Source organism: Pelophylax lessonae, assembly GCF_965119305.1.
Source record: "Pelophylax lessonae genome assembly, chromosome: 2".
NCBI lineage: Eukaryota > Metazoa > Chordata > Amphibia > Anura > Ranidae > Pelophylax > Pelophylax lessonae.
The window spans coordinates 133,493,617-133,518,897 of NC_138769.1; the positions used below are offsets into that span (position 1 = coordinate 133,493,617).

The 25,281-nt window shown below is 43.2% G+C and overlaps 1 protein-coding gene across 1 annotated transcript in view; it reads right to left on the bottom strand.

Moving 5' to 3' along the window:
* The window catches only part of LOC309546038 (myeloperoxidase-like), a 165,557-nt gene that overhangs the window by 126,011 nt on the left and 14,265 nt on the right, over positions 1 to 25,281 (bottom strand). Inside the window, exon 2 of the mRNA XM_082245517.1 lies at positions 19,709 to 19,802. Coding sequence (XP_082101643.1) covers positions 19,709 to 19,802 — 94 coding nt within the window. The remainder of the gene's footprint in view (positions 1 to 19,708; positions 19,803 to 25,281) is intronic.

A 25,281-nucleotide genomic window follows, 5' to 3' on the forward strand; every position in this document is an offset into this window, starting at 1 on the left:
ATTTTTGGGGCCTTTCATGGCCGACAATTATTTTTTCTGTCAATGCCTAATGTACCTCTAGCCACAGAATACAACGTTCTTAGCTGTCAGGTAAACCCATGTAGGCTAATTTTTGGGGCCTTTTATGGCCGACACTTACTTCTGTATCCTGTGAATGCCTAATGTACCTTCAGCCACAGAATACAACGTTCTTAGCTGTCAAGTAAACCCATGTGGGAAATTTTTTTGGGGCCTTTTATGGCCAACACCTACTTATTTATCATGTGAATGCCTAATGTACCTTCAGCCACAGAATACAACGTTCTTAGCTGTCATGTAAACTCATGTGGGAAAATTTTTGGGGTCTTTTATGGCCGACACTTACTTATTTATCCTGTGAATGCCTAATGTACCTTCAGTCACAGAATACAACGTTCTTAGCTGTCAGGTAAACTCATGTGGGCTAATTTTTGGGGGGTTTTATGGCCGACACTTACTTCTGTATCCTGTGAATGCCTAATGTACCTTCAGCCACAGAATACAACTTTCTTAGCTGTCATGTAAACTCATGTGGGAAAACTTTTGGGGCCTGGAATGGCCGACACTTACTTCTTTATCCTGTGAATGCCTAATTTTTCAGACTGGAATTGAAAATCAATGGGTCTGTAAACATTCCGCCAAATTGTGGAAAGGATGGGGACCCATTTTACAGATGTGTGAATGGACCTTATATGTATTTGACATGTATTTACAGTCTGCTGTCAGTTCTGGCTAATTTAGGGAAAAAAAATTTGTTTTGCTGGAAAAAAAAAAAAAAATTGTTTAGGGCAACTTTTCCAATTGCAATACTTCTGTTATGACATTGTCCATGTGGTGGGACTATTTGTGCACAGCTAGTAAGTCTTTTGTGGCTGCAAATATGACCTAAAGGTTTTTAAATTTGCCTCCCATTAAAGTCAATGGGGCCCGTCGCGACATTTGAGAAAGTTTGCTGCTAAAGTTCGCAAACCGCCCCAGCCGATGTTCGTCCATCACTAGTCTCCATCATATGGTGCATGATTATCTAGGTGCAAGAGCAGATTTGGAGACCTTTCCAGCTGAGCATCCACTGACTTACTGGGTCTTGAAGATGGAACACTGGCCAGAACTTGCTCAATATGCAATGGAGCTATTGGCCTGTCCTGCTTCCAGCGTGCTTTCCTAACGGATGTTCAGTGCTGCTGGAGGTTTTGTGATGGACAAAAGAGTGCGTCTGTCCACAGATTCTGTTGACCAGCTGACTTTTATCCAAATGAACCAGTCCTGGATCAACAAGAGCTATCAATCCCCTGATGCTGATGAAACTGATTGAATTTGCTAGGGGTCTGCCATCCCTTGAAGACTGCATCTGCTGCCTATCCTATTCCTCTACCTTGATTCTGCTATCTTTCAGCAATGTTTTTGGTTTAGGCCACTACCAACCCCCAAGGCCTAATTGTTCTGCACTTACGGTGTTCAGGCACCACCTACAGCAAAGACCCAATTTTTGGCACCTCTGTAGCACATGCAATTTCAAATTTGCATGGAATTCTTACCAGCAGGTCCCATTCCTGCACCCAACAAGAGTAACAGCGAGGGCTTGGTTACGGCGTTCAGGCACCACCAACAGCAAAGGCCCAATTTTTGGCACCTGTATAGCATGCAATTTCAAATTTGTATGGAATTCTTACCAGCAGGTCCCGTTCCTGCACCCAGCAAGAGTAACTGCGAGGGGTACAGTGTTCAGGCACCACCAACAACCAAGGCCCAATTTTTCTGCACATATATGACAAGTTAATGCAATTTCAATTTTGTATCTAATTTCTAATGGCAGGGCCTGTCCCTGTGCCCAGCAAGAGTAACTGTGAGGGATTGGGGTGTTCAGGCACCACCAACAACCAAGGCCCAATTTTTCTGCACCTATATGAGAAGTACATGCGATTTCAAAATTTGTATGGAATTTTTAGCAGTAGGACCCTTTCCTGCGCCCAGCAAGAGTAACTGTGAGGGGTTGGGGTGTTCAGGCACCACCAACAACCAAGGCCCAATTTTTCTGCACCTGTATGACAAGTACATGCAATTTAAAATTTGTATGGATTTTTTAGCAGCAGGGCCCGTTCCTGCACCCAGCAAGAGTAACTGCGAGGGGTTACGGTGTTCAGGCACCACAAACAACCAAGGCCCAATTTTTCTGCTTCCTGTATGACAAGTACAAGTCATTTGAAATTTGTATGTATATTTGTATATGACATTTTTTGCTTTAGAAATGTCAGTATTGCTGCAGCAGGCTACATACATCATAGAGATGCACTACTTTAAAGGCACATTCAGGGGATCCCCCAGGCACGATATTTGAAGGAATTTTTCATTTTTATAGTTTCACTTTAAGCCTCATTAAAATTAGTAAATCAGTGCTCCTTTAAAAACTATCATTTTTAATAACTTCTTTTTCATTGCTACATGTTTCCCAGGTCAGTACCCGGACCCCCATACACTTTTTTGGGGCAATAACTTGCACATTTAAGCCTTCAAAATGAGGCAGTTTGATTTTCAAGGTTCGAGTCCCATAGACTTCAATGGGGTTTGTTTAATCGAACAAACTTTTCCTCTGTTCGCGGTGTTCGGGTGTGAACCAAACCAGGGGGTGGGGGGGGGGGGGGGGGGTTGTTCGGCTCATCACTAGTAGCCAGCTTATCACTTGATCCTAACTGAAGGGAGGATGAGAGTTCATACAGTTCTCTGTGCTGGATGGGCATGTCCAAACAACAGTTTTCCAATGGCAAATGTACGTGTAACATTATGATAATTTTAATGTAATGATTGCTTTAACCACTTCAGCTCTGGAAGGTTTTACCCCCTTAATGACCAGGTCATTATTTGCAATCCTGCACTGCGTTGATTTAACTGACAATTGCGCGGTCATGCAACGCTGTACCCAAATAAATTTGATGTATTTTTTCCCCACAAATATAGCTTTCTTTTCGTGGTATTTGATCACCCCTGCAGTCTTTATTTTTTGGGCTATAAACAAAGAAATACCGACAATTTCGAAAAGATATATATATATATATATATTACTTTCTGCTAGAAAACATTTTTTGTCATCAATTTAGGCCAATGTGTATTCTGCTACATAGTTTTGGCGAACAAAATCCTAATAAGTGTATTTTGATTTTTGATTGGTTTGCGCAAAAGTTATAGCCTCTACAAACTATGGGATTGATTTATGTTTTTACTAGTAATAGCGGCAATCAGCAATTTTTAGCAGGACTGTGACATTGCGGCTGACAAATCTGACACTAAGTGATACTTTTTGGGGACCAATGACACCAATACAGTGATCAGTGCTAAAAAAATGCACTGTTACTGTATAAATGACACTGGCAGGGAAGGGGTTAACGCCAGGGGTGATCAAGGGCTTACGTGTGCTCCTAGGGAGTGCTTTCTAACTTTGTGGGGGGTGGATATGCTAGAGAAAAAGAAAGATCTGTGTTTCAGCTTCCTCTGTGACAGAACAGCTGTCTACCTTGTTTACATAGGCAGACTGCCGTTCTGTCATTCTCCTGCACGATTGCGGGTGGCCGGCAGCCATCGCGGCCGCTGGACCCGCTGACTGGCTCCCGCTGTGGCTAATCACAGCTGGAGCGGCGCTCCAGTGGCGCATGCGCACCCCCAGGAACCCCTGTACAAAATCACGTGATTTTGCGCAGCCAGGCTGCCCTGCAGTATATATGGTCTGCCCTGCCGTATATATGCGGTCTGAAAATGGTTAATTAAACAATGATATCTTTCATAATTTTATCACACTAGATGGTAATTTTGGTCTGCAAACACAATTTTCACTGAGAGTGGCTGAATCATCCTGATGCAATAACGGGATTTATGATCAATCATTAAAGTGCCTGTAAACCTCAGAAATGAAAAACTGGCAAAGCGTATCCTCATATTTTCAAATATTGTGTATATGCCTCAGCCTCCCACTTCCCACAGTACACAGTGGGTTAATGACAGCCTCAGATATGCAGATGTCCTTTCCCTCCACTCAGGTCTCAGATTACACTCACCTTTTTCTTTTTTGTTTTCTCTTTTGGTTGAACCGGATGGACGTGTGTCTTTTTTTCAACCAGATTAAATATGTAACTATGTAACTCTGTGCTGTGCAGTGTGTGACATCAGATCCCTCCCCCTGGCTTCTGGAACCTGAGAAATACTATCCAAACTGTGTACTTGGGAAGGTTGCTGCCTGGCACCCTACCTGTGTGCCTCCCCCAAACCGTTCTTCCTGCCCTCCAAACCGTTCCAGCAGACATATAGCTAATTTACCCCAAGCATCTTTCACCGACAAAATGTTGAGGTAAAAACCAATGGAATGACTTTATGGAACAGAAATATAGGGTATTATACACTTAAAAAATAGAAGCAGTCCCCACATGAACAATAAAAATAAATATTACACATTGGTGTAAACATCCCACAATGGTTAGGTAATGAGGTAAAGTTAACACAGGACTAATCACATCTTCAAGAGGATTAGCAAACAGACAGAAACAATGAGTGACTCAAATAACAATGGGAATGCACACCTAGGAGGCACACAGAGGGAGAAAGAAATGTATAGTTTTACTAAACCCAGAACCCTGATTCACTATATCTTGTCTTACACAGTACACAGGACATGGAAATGTAATTATTTTCGTAAATATAAAATTCTAAATACCTTTTCTCATCAACAATCAAAGCAGACTTGTGACTTCTTTCAGTGTCTGGTTAAAGCTTGTAGGAGTTTTAATTCTCCCTTGTTTATCCTATGAGGCTGTAAGACCCCTGACCCTCTGTCTGGACAGTGCTGATTGCCTCTGTGCTAATCACATGCACCCTCCCAAGAAGGGAGGCAATATATACCAAACTGAGCATGTGCAGAGTGCACAGTCCAAGACCAGGAGATGGACTGGGAACTGTAGGTGAAGGGGAGTATCAGAAAAGACAGGACCAAACAGCCTTCTTACACAATGCACAGGATTAACCCGTTAGGTTCCACAATGAGTATAACAAGCATGCTTTACTGCATATACAAACTGATTTTACTGTTGTGGGTTTAGTAACACTTTAACAGTAAACACATAACACCCTAATAAACAGATTACAGCAGGAAAACCCAGCATTAGGTTGTGTTGAGAAGATTAAAACCATCTGCTTTGAGTCTCTGAGTCTATGAGGCGGTTGAAGCAGTCAATAATGGTTTGGGCTGTCTACATCCCAACAAAACACAAAAGCCCCAAATCTGTATCCTGGTCCTCCAGTTTTCAGAGTGTCACAGTGGGTTTCGGAGAGATATGGACTTGAATCCGAAGTAAAACTACTTCAAAGGTCCCCCAGGCACATACCCCATAAATAATAGAGTCCTCTCAAATGCCAGGACCCATAGTCAACAGGCAATAGGGGCAGGCTGACCGTTCGGCACTTCGGCCGTGGTCTGAGGGCCCGCCGACGCCGCCTGCCGGAACTCAGGGGAAAAAGACTTGCGCAGATGTTGGGGAAATTGCATATTACATATTTCTCTATGAATAAAGTGGCTCATTAATGCATTCCAGGCCTCCAAATCCTGATCAGGGAGCCATATAAGGAGGACATAAGCAAAGCTTTACCATATACCAAAAGAATGTTATTGTTAACTGGTCCTTGAGGGGTCATATTGCTAAGGGAGTTGGCTTGGGGGTGGTCTATTCCTTATACACAAGTCTAAATACCACAGCCCAAACCAGAATAAGTTTGTCTCTTTTAGAGCTTGCAACCATGCAAGCATCTGTGGAATAAGGGAATAATAACCGCGCTAAAGGAACAGATAAATTAAAACAGCAGCAACTTCAAGTGTGACCACACCCTAATAAATATTATACATATAAGTCGCGCTAAATATATTAGATGGAGATGTGAAGTCCATAAAAGTCCAAAATAATATTATTGATAAATTCCAGGACCAAGCTCCCTTAAGGGTATGTGCTTACCAGATGAAGGTAAGGAAAAGGCAGTCTCGCTGCGTAGAAACTTGTCACCTTGACAGTAGATCCAAGCTTCTATGATCGATCAACTCAGTGGACATGGGATCATGAAAAGCAAAAAATGCCGCAATAGCGTAAAACCCAACAAACAAATTGTGACTATCACCATAGGTGTGGGTAAATGAAAATTGTGATGTGATATGACCTCCACCACAATAAATGGAATAAATAAATCATGCAAAAATATAGGGAACTTAGGGTGAATAACCCCTACCAGAGAGGTTGAGGGTTGACGCCTTAAGTGATTAATGTGTATCGGTTGGAGTAGCCTCTTACCAAACAGAAAAAATAATGACACAGTGAAGAAAACGTTGAAAAAAAGGTAATCGTGCTGAACCACCACCAGCTGAATTCGCCTCTTACCCTGGATAGATATAGATTAGCCAAAGTGCACTAAACAAATCCAGTGTAACACTCAGGATCCAGCAATTTCACACCTGTGAGAGTTGCCTCTTACCACATATGAAGTTGTATCAAGCCTGTAGGGTAAACCAAGTGGCCAAAGACCGACCCCAAATTGAATCCAAGCCTGTGTGTATACGAATAACCAGGGGATCCGACCAGAGGTGTAGGTAACTGGGTCTCAGAAGTTTCAGCAATATAGGATATCACCACCATAAGAAGAAAGAAAGGGCTCCCATAGCGTAAAACCATAAAAACATTTTATTCCATATAAGCAAAAAAACTTACAAAGACCAGGAATGGGTGAGCAATGGAGGTTGCCGCCGGCCGGACGGCTCCGCTCGTCCGCACTCGTGGGTCGCAGTCAGATGACGTCAGTACGCCGTTGCCCTGACGACGTTTCGTCACAGATGACGTTATCAAAGGTGCGGACGGCGTACTGACGCCATCTATTTATAAGAAGAGAGGACTGGATGCCCGGAAGTGGGTGAAGACCGTTCCGCCATCATTGAAGAGGTAATCAGAACTATTACGATCATACATCCACCATCGGGCAAACAATTTAAACTAAGCTGTTCTACGCAGCACAAATAACACCCATAGGGTTGTCAACCCGTACAAACAATACATTGGTGCAATACATATATAATAAACAATAATGTCAATCCCATAGAGAGGGCTGGCTGCAACGCCATCTAGTGGATATTTGATATATTAAATATGAAAGGTCCATATATATGATCTTATTCACATAGACCCCATCAAGACAACAACAATATTAACCTATTGAATATAATCAAAGGTTGCTGATATATGAAATAAAGTTATTCTGACAAACCGCTCTCAATCATTGTGTATATTGGGTCAAGAACCGGAACCAACTTAAAAGATTTTTTGGCCCCACCCTACATCAATAAATGTCACATATACCAGTTATATATTGGTGTTGTCCTGTTACAATCTCAAATGAAATTTGAATGATATACATATTTAAAATTTGTAAAATTATAATAAAAACAATATATGGTCAAGTGAACTTAATCCAAAATGTACAGGTGATATCATACATCTCCATCAGATGATGAAAATATATTAATAACAATGGAAATAAGGGCTTATATGACTGAATAACCGGATCAAACTAAGCATTATTTATGAACGCATTCACTTCTATATCCACATTCAGTCCAAACGGTACATAAGTTTTGACTCGGTGAATCCAGGTCATCTCTAATTTAGAGATGCCTCTAACTAGGGGTTCACCTCTCCAGTGTGGTGTGAATTTATCTATCCCTAAAAATAAAGTATTAGCGGGATTTTTACCATGGACAAGAGCGTAGTGTTTGGACACTGAGTGTTTAGGGAATCCCTTAAGGATATTGGATATGTGTTCATTGAGTCTCACTTGTAGCGGTCGTTTAGTTCGGCCTATGTATTGTAACCCGCATGGGCACTGGAGTAAATATACAATGCCAGTGCTCATGCAGGAAACAAATGGTCTAATGGCATGAACTCTACCTGTACTGGTAGAAGTGAATTCTTTAACTGTTCTACGCTTGTTAGAGCTAAAGGAACAAACCCGACATCTATTACATTTGTAGAATCCAGTCATTTGGCTTAAAAAGGTAGGTTTAGGAGCTGGTGATTCCAAAATGTTAGGTGCCACCTTGTCTCTCAAGGTGGGAGCCCCTCTAAACACCACACGTGGTCTATCTGGCAAAGTGCTGCCCAAGACAGGGTCATTCCCTAGAATGTGCCAATGGCGGCTAACAATGTTCTTAATACTCATATGCTGGCTAGAGAAAGAAGTGACAAAAGGCAGGCTGAATGATGAATCTTTAGGATCCACTTTTGGATTCCCACTCAGTAGTTGACTTCTGTCTATTTGACTAACCTCCGTCAGGGTCTCTCTAAGGAATCCCTCGTCATATCCCTTATCAAGAAATCTCCTAGTGAGGACACGAGCCTGAGTTTGGAAATCATGAAAGTCACTACAGTTGCGCCTAATGCGGAGGTATTGGCCTTTGGGTATGGCCCTCAGCCAAGGTGCATAATGGCAGCTATCGGTAGGAATATATGAATTCCTATCGGTTGCTTTAAAGTATGTGGACGTACAGAACTGTCCATCTTTGATGTTAATAGTAAGATCAAGAAAATTGATAGTAGACTGGCTGCATTCATAGTTTAACTGTATACCCCGATCATTGATGTTTAAATGATCTAGAAAGGATATCAAGTCACTGTAATGGCCATCCCAGAGGAGGAGCACGTCATCTATATACCTAGCCCAAAGGAGTATCTGCGGTCTACGATGGGCATAGATGACGCCCTCCTCCCACTGGGCCATAAACAGATTTGCAAGGGATGGGGCATATTTGGCACCCATGGCCACACCGGTGACCTGGCGATAGAATTGCCCGCTATACCAAAAATAATTATGGTGGGTTGCAAACTCCAATAACTCCATAATAAATGATATCTGGATAGCCGGCAAATCAGAATTCCTATTGAGAAACATATTAACCGCATTTAGCCCAACACTATGTGGAATGATTGTGTATAGGGAAGAGACATCAGCTGTGACCATCCAAAGATTATCAGTGGGGGTCACGTTGGTCAAAAGACCAATGACATGTCTCGTGTCTTTAATATAAGATGGTGTGTTTTGCACCAGTGGCTGCAGATAAGAGTCAATGTACTTCCCCACCCGGGACGTCACAGAGTCGATGCCACTGACAATGGGACGACCCGGGGGGGAAGTCAGACTCTTATGCAGCTTCGGTAGATAGTAAATAACCGGAGTGCGGGGGCATTTGGGGATCAAAAATGCCTTTTCTTTTTTATTGATTATATTTTGATTGAATCCTCTTTCTACAATACCCTCAAGAATCTTTTTATAGGAAACTTTGGGATCCCTAGATAGAGGGACATAGGTTAAGTTGTCACCTAAAATCCGATGCATCTCCCGGTTGTAATCGCTACGGTCAAGTACAGCGATCCCACCCCCCTTATCCGCTGGCCTAATGGCCAGATCTTTATTGTCACAAAGGGAATCTAATCCCTTTTGTAGGTCGGCGGACAAAGAGGTTTTATGTGGTTTGACCCTATCCAGATCTCTAAGTAACACATCCCTAAATACCTTTAGTGATGGAGCTAAAGAACCAGGCGGGTTAAATAATGAGGCATTAGAAAGCCCTGAGTGTTGAATCTCAGAGCTAACTAAGCGATTTTCCTTAATAGGGTTACTCAATATGTATCTTTTTATATTGAGTTTTCTTACAAATTTATGGATATCCATGTACGTCTGGAACTTATCCAGACGTTTCGGAGGAGCATATTTCAAGCCTTTATCCAATAAAAGTTTCTCGGGTTCAGATAGTGCTACCTTACTCAGATTAAATATACCAGCCCCAGCTATGTTTTTACTTTTTTTAAGTTTGATGCGCCTGCCTCCTCGGTTTCCTCTTGTGGCTCGGCGGGGCGCTTGGTTCCCTGTGTGGCCCTGGGAAAACCCCACCCTGGATAGCTCTGATTGGTGGGTATCTGGGATGATGTATTATCTGACGTTATCTCCCTAAGGGGCTGAGAAGCACTTTGGTTGGGGGGAGGTAAGGTGTTATTAGGGCCCTCATTGTCCCTTAAAGGGTAAAATCTATTTTCCACTGGGACGTTATATTGATAGTTATCATGTCTATTATCAGGCCTACCCTGCCAATAAGGCTCCCTCAAAGAGCCCCTAAAAGGCCCTGTGGGCGGATCATACCAACGTCTATCAGGTCTAGGGGGGCTCTGATCATATCTCCCATATGAGTGGCGTTGGTGGCCATAGTCAGGACCCTGATCCCTATAGTGATAGGATGGTTCAGGGTAATTATAGGGCCCCTTTCTCCATTGCGGAGTGTTGGGATAACCAGATGAATGGGTGTATTCCCTTTGATGATAATTCGGAGTGTTAGGTTGATCCCTCTCCCCTTGTTGCCAATTGGTTTTATAACCCTGGTTGTTATATGTACCATTAGGTTTGGATTGATTCTGTGGTTGTTTACCTTTTTTGGGGTTAGGTCCCCTATGGGGTGATTTGAATGAAGGGCGTCTATTTTTCTGATGTGCACCCTTTTTGAAAAGGGTGCACATCAGAAAAATAGACGCCCTTCATTCAAATCACCCCATAGGGGACCTAACCCCAAAAAAGGTAAACAACCACAGAATCAATCCAAACCTAATGGTACATATAACAACCAGGGTTATAAAACCAATTGGCAACAAGGGGAGAGGGATCAACCTAACACTCCGAATTATCATCAAAGGGAATACACCCATTCATCTGGTTATCCCAACACTCCGCAATGGAGAAAGGGGCCCTATAATTACCCTGAACCATCCTATCACTATAGGGATCAGGGTCCTGACTATGGCCACCAACGCCACTCATATGGGAGATATGATCAGAGCCCCCCTAGACCTGATAGACGTTGGTATGATCCGCCCACAGGGCCTTTTAGGGGCTCTTTGAGGGAGCCTTATTGGCAGGGTAGGCCTGATAATAGACATGATAACTATCAATATAACGTCCCAGTGGAAAATAGATTTTACCCTTTAAGGGACAATGAGGGCCCTAATAACACCTTACCTCCCCCCAACCAAAGTGCTTCTCAGCCCCTTAGGGAGATAACGTCAGATAATACATCATCCCAGATACCCACCAATCAGAGCTATCCAGGGTGGGGTTTTCCCAGGGCCACACAGGGAACCAAGCGCCCCGCCGAGCCACAAGAGGAAACCGAGGAGGCAGGCGCATCAAACTTAAAAAAAGTAAAAACATAGCTGGGGCTGGTATATTTAATCTGAGTAAGGTAGCACTATCTGAACCCGAGAAACTTTTATTGGATAAAGGCTTGAAATATGCTCCTCCGAAACGTCTGGATAAGTTCCAGACGTACATGGATATCCATAAATTTGTAAGAAAACTCAATATAAAAAGATACATATTGAGTAACCCTATTAAGGAAAATCGCTTAGTTAGCTCTGAGATTCAACACTCAGGGCTTTCTAATGCCTCATTATTTAACCCGCCTGGTTCTTTAGCTCCATCACTAAAGGTATTTAGGGATGTGTTACTTAGAGATCTGGATAGGGTCAAACCACATAAAACCTCTTTGTCCGCCGACCTACAAAAGGGATTAGATTCCCTTTGTGACAATAAAGATCTGGTCATTAGGCCAGCGGATAAGGGGGGTGGGATCGCTGTACTTGACCGTAGCGATTACAACCGGGAGATGCATCGGATTTTAGGTGACAACTTAACCTATGTCCCTCTATCTAGGGATCCCAAAGTTTCCTATAAAAAGATTCTTGAGGGTATTGTAGAAAGAGGATTCAATCAAAATATAATCAATAAAAAAGAAAAGGCATTTTTGATCCCCAAATGCCCCCGCACTCCGGTTATTTACTATCTACCGAAGCTGCATAAGAGTCTGACTTCCCCCCCGGGTCGTCCCATTGTCAGTGGCATCGACTCTGTGACGTCCCGGGTGGGGAAGTACATTGACTCTTATCTGCAGCCACTGGTGCAAAACACACCATCTTATATTAAAGACACGAGACATGTCATTGGTCTTTTGACCAACGTGACCCCCACTGATAATCTTTGGATGGTCACAGCTGATGTCTCTTCCCTATACACAATCATTCCACATAGTGTTGGGCTAAATGCGGTTAATATGTTTCTCAATAGGAATTCTGATTTGCCGGCTATCCAGATATCATTTATTATGGAGTTATTGGAGTTTGCAACCCACCATAATTATTTTTGGTATAGCGGGCAATTCTATCGCCAGGTCACCGGTGTGGCCATGGGTGCCAAATATGCCCCATCCCTTGCAAATCTGTTTATGGCCCAGTGGGAGGAGGGCGTCATCTATGCCCATCGTAGACCGCAGATACTCCTTTGGGCTAGGTATATAGATGACGTGCTCCTCCTCTGGGATGGCCATTACAGTGACTTGATATCCTTTCTAGATCATTTAAACATCAATGATCGGGGTATACAGTTAAACTATGAATGCAGCCAGTCTACTATCAATTTTCTTGATCTTACTATTAACATCAAAGATGGACAGTTCTGTACGTCCACATACTTTAAAGCAACCGATAGGAATTCATATATTCCTACCGATAGCTGCCATTATGCACCTTGGCTGAGGGCCATACCCAAAGGCCAATACCTCCGCATTAGGCGCAACTGTAGTGACTTTCATGATTTCCAAACTCAGGCTCGTGTCCTCACTAGGAGATTTCTTGATAAGGGATATGACGAGGGATTCCTTAGAGAGACCCTGACGGAGGTTAGTCAAATAGACAGAAGTCAACTACTGAGTGGGAATCCAAAAGTGGATCCTAAAGATTCATCATTCAGCCTGCCTTTTGTCACTTCTTTCTCTAGCCAACATATGAGTATTAAGAACATTGTTAGCCGCCATTGGCACATTCTAGGGAATGACCCTGTCTTGGGCAGCACTTTGCCAGATAGACCACGTGTGGTGTTTAGAGGGGCTCCCACCTTGAGAGACAAGGTGGCACCTAACATTTTGGAATCACCAGCTCCTAAACCTACCTTTTTAAGCCAAATGACTGGATTCTACAAATGTAATAGATGTCGGGTTTGTTCCTTTAGCTCTAACAAGCGTAGAACAGTTAAAGAATTCACTTCTACCAGTACAGGTAGAGTTCATGCCATTAGACCATTTGTTTCCTGCATGAGCACTGGCATTGTATATTTACTCCAGTGCCCATGCGGGTTACAATACATAGGCCGAACTAAACGACCGCTACAAGTGAGACTCAATGAACACATATCCAATATCCTTAAGGGATTCCCTAAACACTCAGTGTCCAAACACTACGCTCTTGTCCATGGTAAAAATCCCGCTAATACTTTATTTTTAGGGATAGATAAATTCACACCACACTGGAGAGGTGAACCCCTAGTTAGAGGCATCTCTAAATTAGAGATGACCTGGATTCACCGAGTCAAAACTTATGTACCGTTTGGACTGAATGTGGATATAGAAGTGAATGCGTTCATAAATAATGCTTAGTTTGATCCGGTTATTCAGTCATATAAGCCCTTATTTCCATTGTTATTAATATATTTTCATCATCTGATGGAGATGTATGATATCACCTGTACATTTTGGATTAAGTTCACTTGACCATATATTGTTTTTATTATAATTTTACAAATTTTAAATATGTATATCATTCAAATTTCATTTGAGATTGTAACAGGACAACACCAATATATAACTGGTATATGTGACATTTATTGATGTAGGGTGGGGCCAAAAAATCTTTTAAGTTGGTTCCGGTTCTTGACCCAATATACACAATGATTGAGAGCGGTTTGTCAGAATAACTTTATTTCATATATCAGCAACCTTTGATTATATTCAATAGGTTAATATTGTTGTTGTCTTGATGGGGTCTATGTGAATAAGATCATATATATGGACCTTTCATATTTAATATATCAAATATCCACTAGATGGCGTTGCAGCCAGCCCTCTCTATGGGATTGACATTATTGTTTATTATATATGTATTGCACCAATGTATTGTTTGTACGGGTTGACAACCCTATGGGTGTTATTTGTGCTGCGTAGAACAGCTTAGTTTAAATTGTTTGCCCGATGGTGGATGTATGATCGTAATAGTTCTGATTACCTCTTTAATGATGGCGGAACGGTCTTCACCCACTTCCGGGCATCCAGTCCTCTCTTCTTATAAATAGATGGCGTCAGTACGCCGTCCGCACCTTTGATAACGTCATCTGTGACGAAACGTCGTCAGGGCAACGGCGTACTGACGTCATCTGACTGCGACCCACGAGTGCGGACGAGCGGAGCCGTCCGGCCGGCGGCAACCTCCATTGCTCACCCATTCCTGGTCTTTGTAAGTTTTTTTGCTTATATGGAATAAAATGTTTTTATGGTTTTACGCTATGGGAGCCCTTTCTTTCTTCTTATGGTGGTGATATCCTATATTGCTGAAACTTCTGAGACCCAGTTACCTACACCTCTGGTCGGATCCCCTGGTTATTCGTATACACACAGGCTTGGATTCAATTTGGGGTCGGTCTTTGGCCACTTGGTTTACCCTACAGGCTTGATACAACTTCATATGTGGTAAGAGGCAACTCTCACAGGTGTGAAATTGCTGGATCCTGAGTGTTACACTGGATTTGTTTAGTGCACTTTGGCTAATCTATATCTATCCAGGGTAAGAGGCGAATTCAGCTGGTGGTGGTTCAGCACGATTACCTTTTTTTCAACGTTTTCTTCACTGTGTCATTATTTTTTCTGTTTGGTAAGAGGCTACTCCAACCGATACACATTAATCACTTAAGGCGTCAACCCTCAACCTCTCTGGTAGGGGTTATTCACCCTAAGTTCCCTATATTTTTGCATGATTTATTTATTCCATTTATTGTGGTGGAGGTCATATCACATCACAATTTTCATTTACCCACACCTATGGTGATAGTCACAATTTGTTTGTTGGGTTTTACGCTATTGCGGCATTTTTTGCTTTTCATGATCCCATGTCCACTGAGTTGATCGATCATAGAAGCTTGGATCTACTGTCAAGGTGACAAGTTTCTACGCAGCGAGACTGCCTTTTCCTTACCTTCATCTGGTAAGCACATACCCTTAAGGGAGCTTGGTCCTGGAATTTATCAATAATATTATTTTGGACTTTTATGGACTTCACATCTCCATCTAATATATTTAGCGCGACTTATATGTATAATAATGCAAGCATCTGTGTTCGACTGTACCATGTTACAGGACCCATGGTGGGAAACAGCATCTTTCGTTAAGTATTTTTGGCATATTTTCTTTATCATTATCTGTATCTGTCATTACTTTTAATAAATGTTATACTTTTAAGGATTTGTGTGATCTCTCTTTGCACATATTGAACACAAACCCAAAAAGCGTGACAAAACAGTACAATAATGTCATCATCGTAGGAAGATGGGTGACCCTGCCTGGGAAGAGGAAGCCAGGACTCAGAAGGTTAGCAGGCACAGTGTGTGGAGGTGCCCGGCACACGCACGGGAGTCCTGGCTTCTTCTACCTGGATAGGGCAGAGGCCACTGCCTCCCTCACCTCGGCAGTGGATAGAACAGCGGAAGGTCTGCTCAGTTTCTGTTTGTCAGCCTTTGCCCAGGAATTTAAATGCAATTTCAGGAGGACTGAACAGTACTTTATAAGTGCTTTGCAGCCACTGGCACTGCCTAAAGTGCCATTTTGAGCACAGAGACTGGAACATATTGGACCAGAGAGGATACACCAGCCAGCCATAGTGTCAGGAACCATGAATCAGACTGAGACAGAAAATGAAATAAAATCACACCTTTATTGTAATAGTAAAAAAATGGTACAGAACAGTAAATATAGTCAAAACATAAGCCAGAGGTCTGAAGCCAAAACGGGAAGTCAGATGAGCCAGTGATCAGGAAACCAGAAATCAGTGTAGTTGGAGGCAGCGGAACAGGATCAGGAACCAGAAGGAACGTCAGCCGGGCAAAATCTTTCACAGGAACACAGCAGAGAAACTCCAGATATGTTGAACAGGCGAAGGCAGAAAAGGAATGAACAAGACAGCTTAAATAGCCATAGAGAGACGTGTGAAGCCCAACTGCATAGGTTCTACTTCACTGGTGGAATCGGATGGGAGGTGTGGGAGGCAAGGATGGGAATGCAAAACCCGGAGCCAAACATACAGGAGGTTTCTGCAAGTGCTCTTTAAAGGAAAGTCTCTCTCGGAGTCTGGAGTCAATGAGAATGGCAAACGTGATTAACTTCTCCAGATCTGTAGGTACGTCTCGGGCTGCTATCTCATCTTTAATGTTATCCGAGAGACCATGAGAAAAAGCAGCCAGGAGGGCCTCGCTGTTCCAAGAAACCTCTGCCGCCAATTGTCGGCAATAGTTCTCGTACTCTGACAGACATGAGGCTCTTGCCAGCAGAAGTGTTGCGAGCGGGAATGTCAAATACCCTTTTAAAGGAGGCCACAAACTCAGGGTAACTCAGGACAATGGGTTTTTGCATCTCCCATAGAGGGTTTGCCCAGGCCAAAGCTCTATCAGAAAGCAAAGAAATAATGAAGCCTACTTTGCTTCTGTCCGGGGGGAGCGCCTGGGGCAGCATCTCAAAGTATATCCCAACCTGGTTGAGAAATCCTTTGCATTGCACTGTATCACCCCCAAAATGCTGGGGAAGTAGAGCTGAACCAAACATACCTTTTACAGAGGTAATATTCATGGCGGGTGCCTGCACAGAGACTGGAGCAGCAGCATGGACGGCCTGCAACCCTGGTTGTACCGGAACAGCCACAGTGGGAGGATCCAGGTGAGCAGTACGAATCAGGAGTGTCTGTAATGCTATGGCAAACTGTGCAGTGGTCCTGCTCATCCAATCTGGAAAAAATATTACCACTAGGTGAATTGCCTGCATCTTCTGAATTCATGGCCTTTGCTAACTGTCAGCAGGGCTGGCCCAAGACATTGTGCTGCCTGGGTCTGAGAATGAAATGCTGCCCCCCCCCCCCAAAAAAAAAATTCATGCCCTCCAAGAGGCCCCCACATTCTATGGGACTATGAAAGCAGTCAGAGGGGTGTGAGTGTGTATGGAGTGACAGCAAGAGCAGGACAGAGCACTAGACAATGGGCAGAAGAGCGCACAAGGCTTTCTACTGTCTATAGTGCCACAGTGCCCTGCAGTGCTGCGAACATGGCACAGGCGAATGCAGTGCTGTGGGCATAATACAGAAGAATGCAGAGGCTGCGGGCAAGGTACAGGAGAATGCAGGGTGGCGGGCATGGCACAGGAGAATGCAGGGCTATGGGCAAGGTACAGGAGAATATAGGGCTGCGGGCATGGTACAGGAGAATGCGGGGCTGCCGGCATGGTACAGGAGAATGCAGGGCTGCGGGCATGGCACAGGAGAATGCGTGGCTGCGGGCATGGTACAGGAGAATGCGTGGCTGCAGGCATGGTACAGGAGAATGCAGTGCTGCGGACATAGTACAGGAGAATACAGTGCTGCGGGCATGGTACAGGAGAATGCAGGGCTGCGGGCATGGTACAGGAGAATGCGGGGCTGCCGGCATTGTACAGGAGAATGCAGGGCTGCGGGCATGGTACAAGAGAATGTGGGGCTGCGGGCATGGTACAGGAGAATGCAGGGCTGCGGGCATGGTACAGGAGAATGCAGGGCTGCGGACATGATACAGGCGAATGCGGGGCTGCGGGCATGGTACAGGAGAATGCGGGGGCTGCGGACATGATACAGGAGAATGCGGGGCTGCGGACATGGTAAAGGAGAATGCGGGGCTGTGGGCATGGTACAGGAGAATGCAGGGTGCGGGCATGGTGCAGGAGAATGCAGGGTGCGGGCATGGTGCATGAGAATGCAGGGCTGTGGGCATGGTGCGAGAGAATGCAATGCTGGCATGGTAGAGGAGAATGCGGGTCTGCGGGCATACTACAGGAGATGCAGTGCTGCGGTACATGGCATCTTCTGTAGTATGCCTGCAGCCCCGCATAATGACAGGTAGTGTGGCTGTGTGTGGAGCAGTCTCACTTACCTGTTCCTGAAGGCCGCCTTAGGATTTAAAAATGGCGCCGCTCGGCGCCAAAAAAAAAGGTCTGTGGCCTATATTGACCATAAGATGAATGGGAATATGAGGCTTTACCAATCATATTGAACACATATTGCCTATGTGAAAGAGATGATCCAGGGATCCTTTTCTCCATGAGTCCAGTGTGCAGGAACCGCTTGATAGAGGATACCTATCAATACCCTAAGGCTTATTACCCCTGTAGGGGTTCCTAATTCTGGTGAGTGCGGGATACATTGGAGGGGTGCACTGTTCTTTCACCTGGCACCTAGCACTCGGACCACCCTGAATATCACCCATCAGAATTACTGAAGCACTGTTCCTATTTTTTCAGCACTTTATGGACTGTTTACCATATATTTATTATATCAGAAATTATTTATTTTATATCAGGTTCACTGTATCACTTATAGTTAATTAATTTTATCTTTGATCTTCATATTTTGCCTTCATTCAGAGATCATTTTATATCATCACACTTTGGCACTTTTAATATGTATTTATTCACTGGAACACTGTTTATTGATATTTAAGTTCATTTTTATCTATTTATTGCACCACTCATTTTTTTCACTTTACTCTATTCTGGTCTTTTTCTTAAACCAGAGCATAATTTTCACTTCTGCACTTTATATGAATTTATATATTTACTTATATTGGTTTCATTGCATTTTTTTGTATATTGATATTTGATATTTGGATACACACATCAGCACTTTAGTATTTTATATTTAATTTAGTCCAGTGCTAAAATCCATTCCTTCCATACGTATTTATTTATCACCTTTAGGCAGCACCATCTACCTCACCCTACCCCAGTGGTGCCAAATTATCAGCTCCAGATGAAAGAGCCCATCTCCTTCTCAGTTATAATTCTCGTCCTCTATGTATGTTAATACATACTGTACATGCTCCAGTTCCACTACCTGTCTTTGCGCAGCAGTATAGAATAAACTGATAGTAGGTCTGCTCCTGTCTGAGGTATTCATTCTGAATCTTCTGAGCAAATGTATTTACAACCTCTGATGAAGCTATAATGGAATTCAATGTGTAGTAAGGCCCTAGAAAATGTAATCTTCTTTCCTGCAACCATGGGCTGCAGCCGGTTCAGCAAATTAGAACCATTTATTGCCTGCTTAACCAATTATTGTCTATCTTTCATCAGTTTAAAACAATCAGCACAAATTGTAGTTGTTTGTTATAAACCAGTGTTACCACCCACCCAGAAATGTAGAATTGTAGGCAACCAGGCTGTCCATGAAATCTTTGAATATGGATCAATTTAAAAAAGTGTTAATTTATTTCCTCCCTTTTTGAGTGTCAGTTCATGTTCTATGTTAACTTGATTCAGGCAGGAAAAATTATTTGTCTTAGCATGTATAAGATAAGTCCCTGCTGGTCCTGCAAATGTATGATTCTAACCATTTGGGTGCATCAGAAAATATCCAAAAAAATCATACATATAAGTCATTTGCCATTATGGTGATTCCTTGGCTGGATATTTGCCTTTAAATGCAATTAAACAAAACATAAGTTGCATTTCAACATCCCTAGCTTAGCTTACCTTTTACGTGTTTCTGTATAGGAGTTATCAACTAAGTGTTTTGCTCGTATCAGGCTGTCGTGAAGTAAATTGTCATCAATCTCTTTCAGCTCACCTAAAAAAAAGAAAGAAAAAAAAAAGCTACATTGAAAAGCAATAGGTAAGTTTTTTTTTTTTTTTTAAAGATGGTATTAAAAAGCTATCAAGGATGCTTTGGTATCATTTTCTAGACCAGCCCTCATTAAATGGTGGACTGATCTGGACCGTCTGACAACCCCGTCCAGACTGTCAGCCCGCCATTCTGCTGCAGTTGCAGTCATTGTGTGTTAGGACCACTGACATCATAGAAACCAAGAAACCACGTCAGCTTGCCTGCTAAGGGGGCACCCTGTTGTGGACACTTTATGTATGGGGACACCTTATGTAAGGGGGCACTCTGAAGGGAAACCTGAAGTATGGGGGAACTGTGATCGGGCACCTGATGTATGGGGGTACTCTAATAGAGACACATTATATAAAGGGGCACTAAAATGGGGACACCTGATGTAAGGGCACACTTTGAGGGGGACACCTGATGTATGGGCGCACCTGTTGTATGAGGGGAACTCTGAAAGGGAAAACAAAAAGCAACTGAAACTGAGATAGTATTCAGTATCCAAGATACAGATACCCTTTGTAACTTACCCTCCCACTGCAGCAATAAACAGTGGGCTCAATTGCCAAAATACCAAGCATATAGAAAAAATAGGCAGGTAAAGAGGACTGCCTAAAGGATCATACAAATAAGCCACCGGGGTGTAGTTACAAAAACAAGACTAAATGTCAAAAATAGCAAAACTACTAATATTTATTGTTGAAAATACAAAGCATTACACTGAAATAATATCAAAAGAGACCACCCACCATAACCAGTAAAAAAGACAACGTTGTTTTTACTGGTTATGGTAGGTGGTTCCTTTTGATATTATTTCAGTGTAATTTTGTAAGGGTTACCCTGATGGGAACACCATATGTAAGGAAGACTGTGATGGGAACACCTGGTGTGGGGGCAGTCTGAGGAGGGCACCTGTGGTATGGGGGCACTCTGATGGGAGAAACTGATAAATAAGAGTATTCTAATTGGAGTACCAGATTTATGAGGGCACCTGTTGTATGGGGCACTCTAATGGGGGCACCTGTTGTATGGGGGCACTCTGATGGGGAAACTGATAAATTAGTGTATTCTGATTGTTGTTTCTGTTTTATGAGGTTACTCTGATAGGGGCACAATATGTATGGGGACTTATATTAGGGAATACCCTGATGGGAAAACTTTATGAAGGGGCACTGTGATGAGGACACCTGATGTAAGGGGGTACTTTGATGAGGTAACCAGATGTATGGGGACACTCTCATGGGAACTTCTTATGTAAGGGGTACCCTGATGGGAAAACATTATGTAAGGGGGCACCCTGATGAGGACACCCAATGTAAGCAGAAACACTGATGTGAACACCTAATATTGGGGGGCACTCTGATGAGGACACCGGTTATAAGGGAGTACTCTGATAGTGATAAATGATGTAAGTGGGTACTCTGGTGGGGACAACCTATGTATGGGGACACTCTAATAGAGACACCTTAGGTATGGGGCACTCTAATAGGGACACCTTAGGTATGGGGGCACTCTGATAGAGACACCATTTGTAAGGGGGCACTCTGAATGGGGCAACTGACCTATGGGAGCACTCTGATCCAGACACCTGATGTAAGGGGGTACTCTGATGGGGGAACTGGTCTAAGAGGTACTCTGGTGTGGACACTTTATATAAGGTGGTTCTATTTTCTTTTACATGAAATGTAGCCTACTTTTATGTTTTATTAAACAGAGATTCAAACCTTAGCTGGGAGAGAGTTTTAGGGACTGGATCTCCTTGAGTTTTAATTTATACCTCTGATCTAGACCATAGTATCATTATTAAGACTGGCTAATGGGAGATCTGTGCCTAGAACTGAAGAGATTGCCAGATGATTTAAAGTGGTTGTAAAGTTTGTTTATTAGTTGTTTGTTTATTGCTGACTGACAGGATATTTATGACAGAAGAGACCCTATTGGTCTCTTCTTTCATAAATGCTTCCTCCTGATCTGTGCAGCTGCAATGTGACTCCCATGTGCATGCACGGGAGTGACATCACTGCAGCCTGGCCAATCAAGCAGCCGGAGGCACAGAACCCATAAGGAAGACCGGGCGAAGATGGAAGCGCCTGGGACCTGCCGGATTGATCACAGCACAGCGCTGGAGGGCTCATTTTGATGAGTAAGTGTGCCATTATGTGCTAATATGCTGTGCATACTAGTACATTATGGCATAACCCACCTGGGGGCCTCTAAATAGAAGTAATGTTAGCGGAGTTTACTACTGCTTTAATGCTCCAGCATCTGCCAAAAACTGAAATATTTGTGAAAAATTTCAAAGATACTTGGAGTGAAATCTGTTATTGGTTGAGGAGACTAAAACAATGCAGAAATACATTCTGCTTTTCAAAATATATAAGTAAAATTGACCGCGCTCACAGTGAACAATACTAAGTAAATAATAAATAATAAAAAGTGACACAGTGCTCAACAAATCCCACAACACAATCCCAAAAAATGAATCGATCTCTTCCAGGATGTTTCCAACCAAGAAGTCACCCGTGAACTTGTAAATCCCATCTCCGCCGACATTCACATGCACAGGACACTCACCAGATCGTTATGACCCCCATTACAGGTAATTTAACATAGCAGAGGTAATATTCCATAATCCTCCAGGGGGAGCCTCTCAGTACGGGTGCATTTACTCGGGGTATAGTATGGGTAAAAAAAAAGCAGAGATGGGCCTCTCATAGCGTAATATATCAAAATGGTTTATTAAAGTAATTAGAATTCCACTTACAATGAATGAATGTTCTCAGGCATTTTAAAATAGCAGGGGTCGCCGTTCTGCGCTTCACCTGCATTCCAAACAACGGAAGTGACGTATTGTGTCCTAGTCACACCCTACACGTTTTGTCAGTAAACATCATCAGGGGTCACATGATCATGTACGTCACCTCAGCATGACTTGACTTATATACACGACCTCTGCATTATGATCCAATTTACTTCAATCTTTTAAGACCAATTGGCATTGTTATATACAGTATTTTACAAAAGTGAGTACACCCCTAACATTTTTGTAAATATTTGATTATATCTTTTCATGTGACAACACTGAAGAAATGACACTTTGCTACAATGTAAAGTAGTGAGTGTGCAGCTTGTATAACAGTGTAAATTTGCTGTCCCCTCAAAATAACTCAACACACAGACATTAATGTCTAAACCGCCGGCAACAAAAGTGGGTCCACCCCTAAGTTAAAATGTCCAAATTGGGCCCAAACTGTCAATTCTTTTGTGTGGCCACCATTATTTTCCAGCACTGCCTTAACCCTCTTGGGCAAGAAGTTCACCAGAGCTTCACAGGTTGCCATTGGAGCCCTCTTCCACTCCTGCATGAGGACATCGCGGAGCTTGTGGATGTTAGAGACCTTGCGCTCCTCCACCTTCCATTTGAGGATCTCCGACAGATGCTCCAAAGGGTTTAGGTCTGGAGACATGCTTGGCCAGTCCATCACCTTTACCCCCAGCTTCTTTAGCAAGGCAGTGGTCATCTTGGAGGTGTGTTTGGGGTCGTTATGTTGGAGTACTGCCCTGCTGTCCAGTCTCCAAAGGGAGGGGATCATTCTCTGCTTCGGTATGTCACAGTACATTTTGGCATTCATGGTTCCCTCAATGAACTGTAGTTCCCAGTGCCGACAGCACTCATTCAGCCGTCGACCATGACACTCCCGCCACCATGCTTGACTGTAGGCAAGACACACTTGTCTTTGTACTCCTCACCTGGTTGCCGCCACACACACTTGACACCATCTGAATCAAATAAGTTTATCTTGGTCTCATCAGACCACAGGACATGGTTCCAGTAATCCATGTCTTTAGTCTGTTTGTCTTCAGCAAACTGTTTGGGGGCTTTCTTGTGCATCATCTCTAGAAGAGGCTTCCTTGTGGAACGACAGCCATGCAGGCCAATTTGATGCAGTGTGCCGCGTATAGTCTGAGCACTGACAGGCTTACCCCCACCCCTTCAACCTCTGCAGCAATACTGGCAGCACTCATATGTCTATTTCCCGAAGGCAATCTCTGGATAGGACGCTGAGCACGTGCACTCAACTTCTTTGGTCGCCCATGGCAAGGCCTGTTCTGAGTGGAACTTATACTGTTAAACTGCTGTATGGTCTTGGCCACTGTGCTGCAGCAAAGTTTCAGGGTCTTGGCAATCTTCTTATAGCCTAGGCCATCTTTATGTAGAGCAACAATTCTTTTTTACAGATCCTCAGAGAGTTCTTTGCCATAAGATGCCGTGTTGAACTTCCAGTGACCAGTGTGAGAGAGTGAGAGCGATAACACCGAATTTAACACACCTGCTCCCCATTCACACCTGAGACCCTGTAACACTAATGAGTTACATGACACCGGGGAGGGAAATAGGCTAATTGGGGCCAATTTGGACATTTTCACTTAGGGGTGTACTCACTTTTATTGCCAATGATTTAGACATTAATGGCTGTGTGTGGAGTTATTTTGAGGGGACAGCAAATTTACACTGGTATATAGGCTGTACACTCACTACTTTACATTGTAGCAAAGCGTCATTTCTTCAGCGTTGTCACATGAAAAGATATAATAACATATTTACAAAAATGTGAGGGGTGTACTCACTTTTGTGAGATACTGTATAAACTAGCCATACGAACTTCTCACATATGGCTCTATTTTTATTATAACATATTGATTAAATTAGTTAAACTATAAGCTAAATTCGAGATTTATATTTAGCCAAAGGCCTCTCGTGGGGAGTTATGGTAATACACCCAAAAAGTTACCATCTATTGTAATAGGCAACCAACTAATTAATTAAACCTAAGGCCAGAATATTGCCCTCTAGTGATTAGGTCATGTATTAACGTGTTACCACACCATACCAGACCATCCCAAAGAAATAAATCAAACTGGACCATTTCCAATAAAAATATATAATATGTATAATAAATGAAATAAATATATGACAATAAATAAAATAAATGTAGCACCCTCCTAGATAGGTGCTAGGTGAGGAGAGTGGTTTCGGCTCTGCCTGCTTGTCAGGAGAGCAGCAGGCAAAACATAGATGCCCTCTGCTTATCAGGGGATCTTGATTCATAGTTAGGCCTGCTCCATGTGCTCAGAGTGTGATACATTTGGGCTAAGGTAGTGTCCCCACTGTGTCCAATGGGGAGGCACGTTGGACAGTGGAGGAAACCCAGCCAATGACACACAGGCTTTGATACTATGCCATGGGTTTGGCACAGAGAATGATGCATTATGGGATAGGGTAGAAAAACCAGGGGCACCTGAGGCAGGGAAGCCAGGTCCCAGAAGTAGCGATGAGCCGATCACCCACCGGTTCGGTTCGCACAAGAACACCGCGAACAGAGGAAAAGTTTGTTCGAATAAACAAACCCCATTGAAGTCTATGGGACTTGAACCTCTA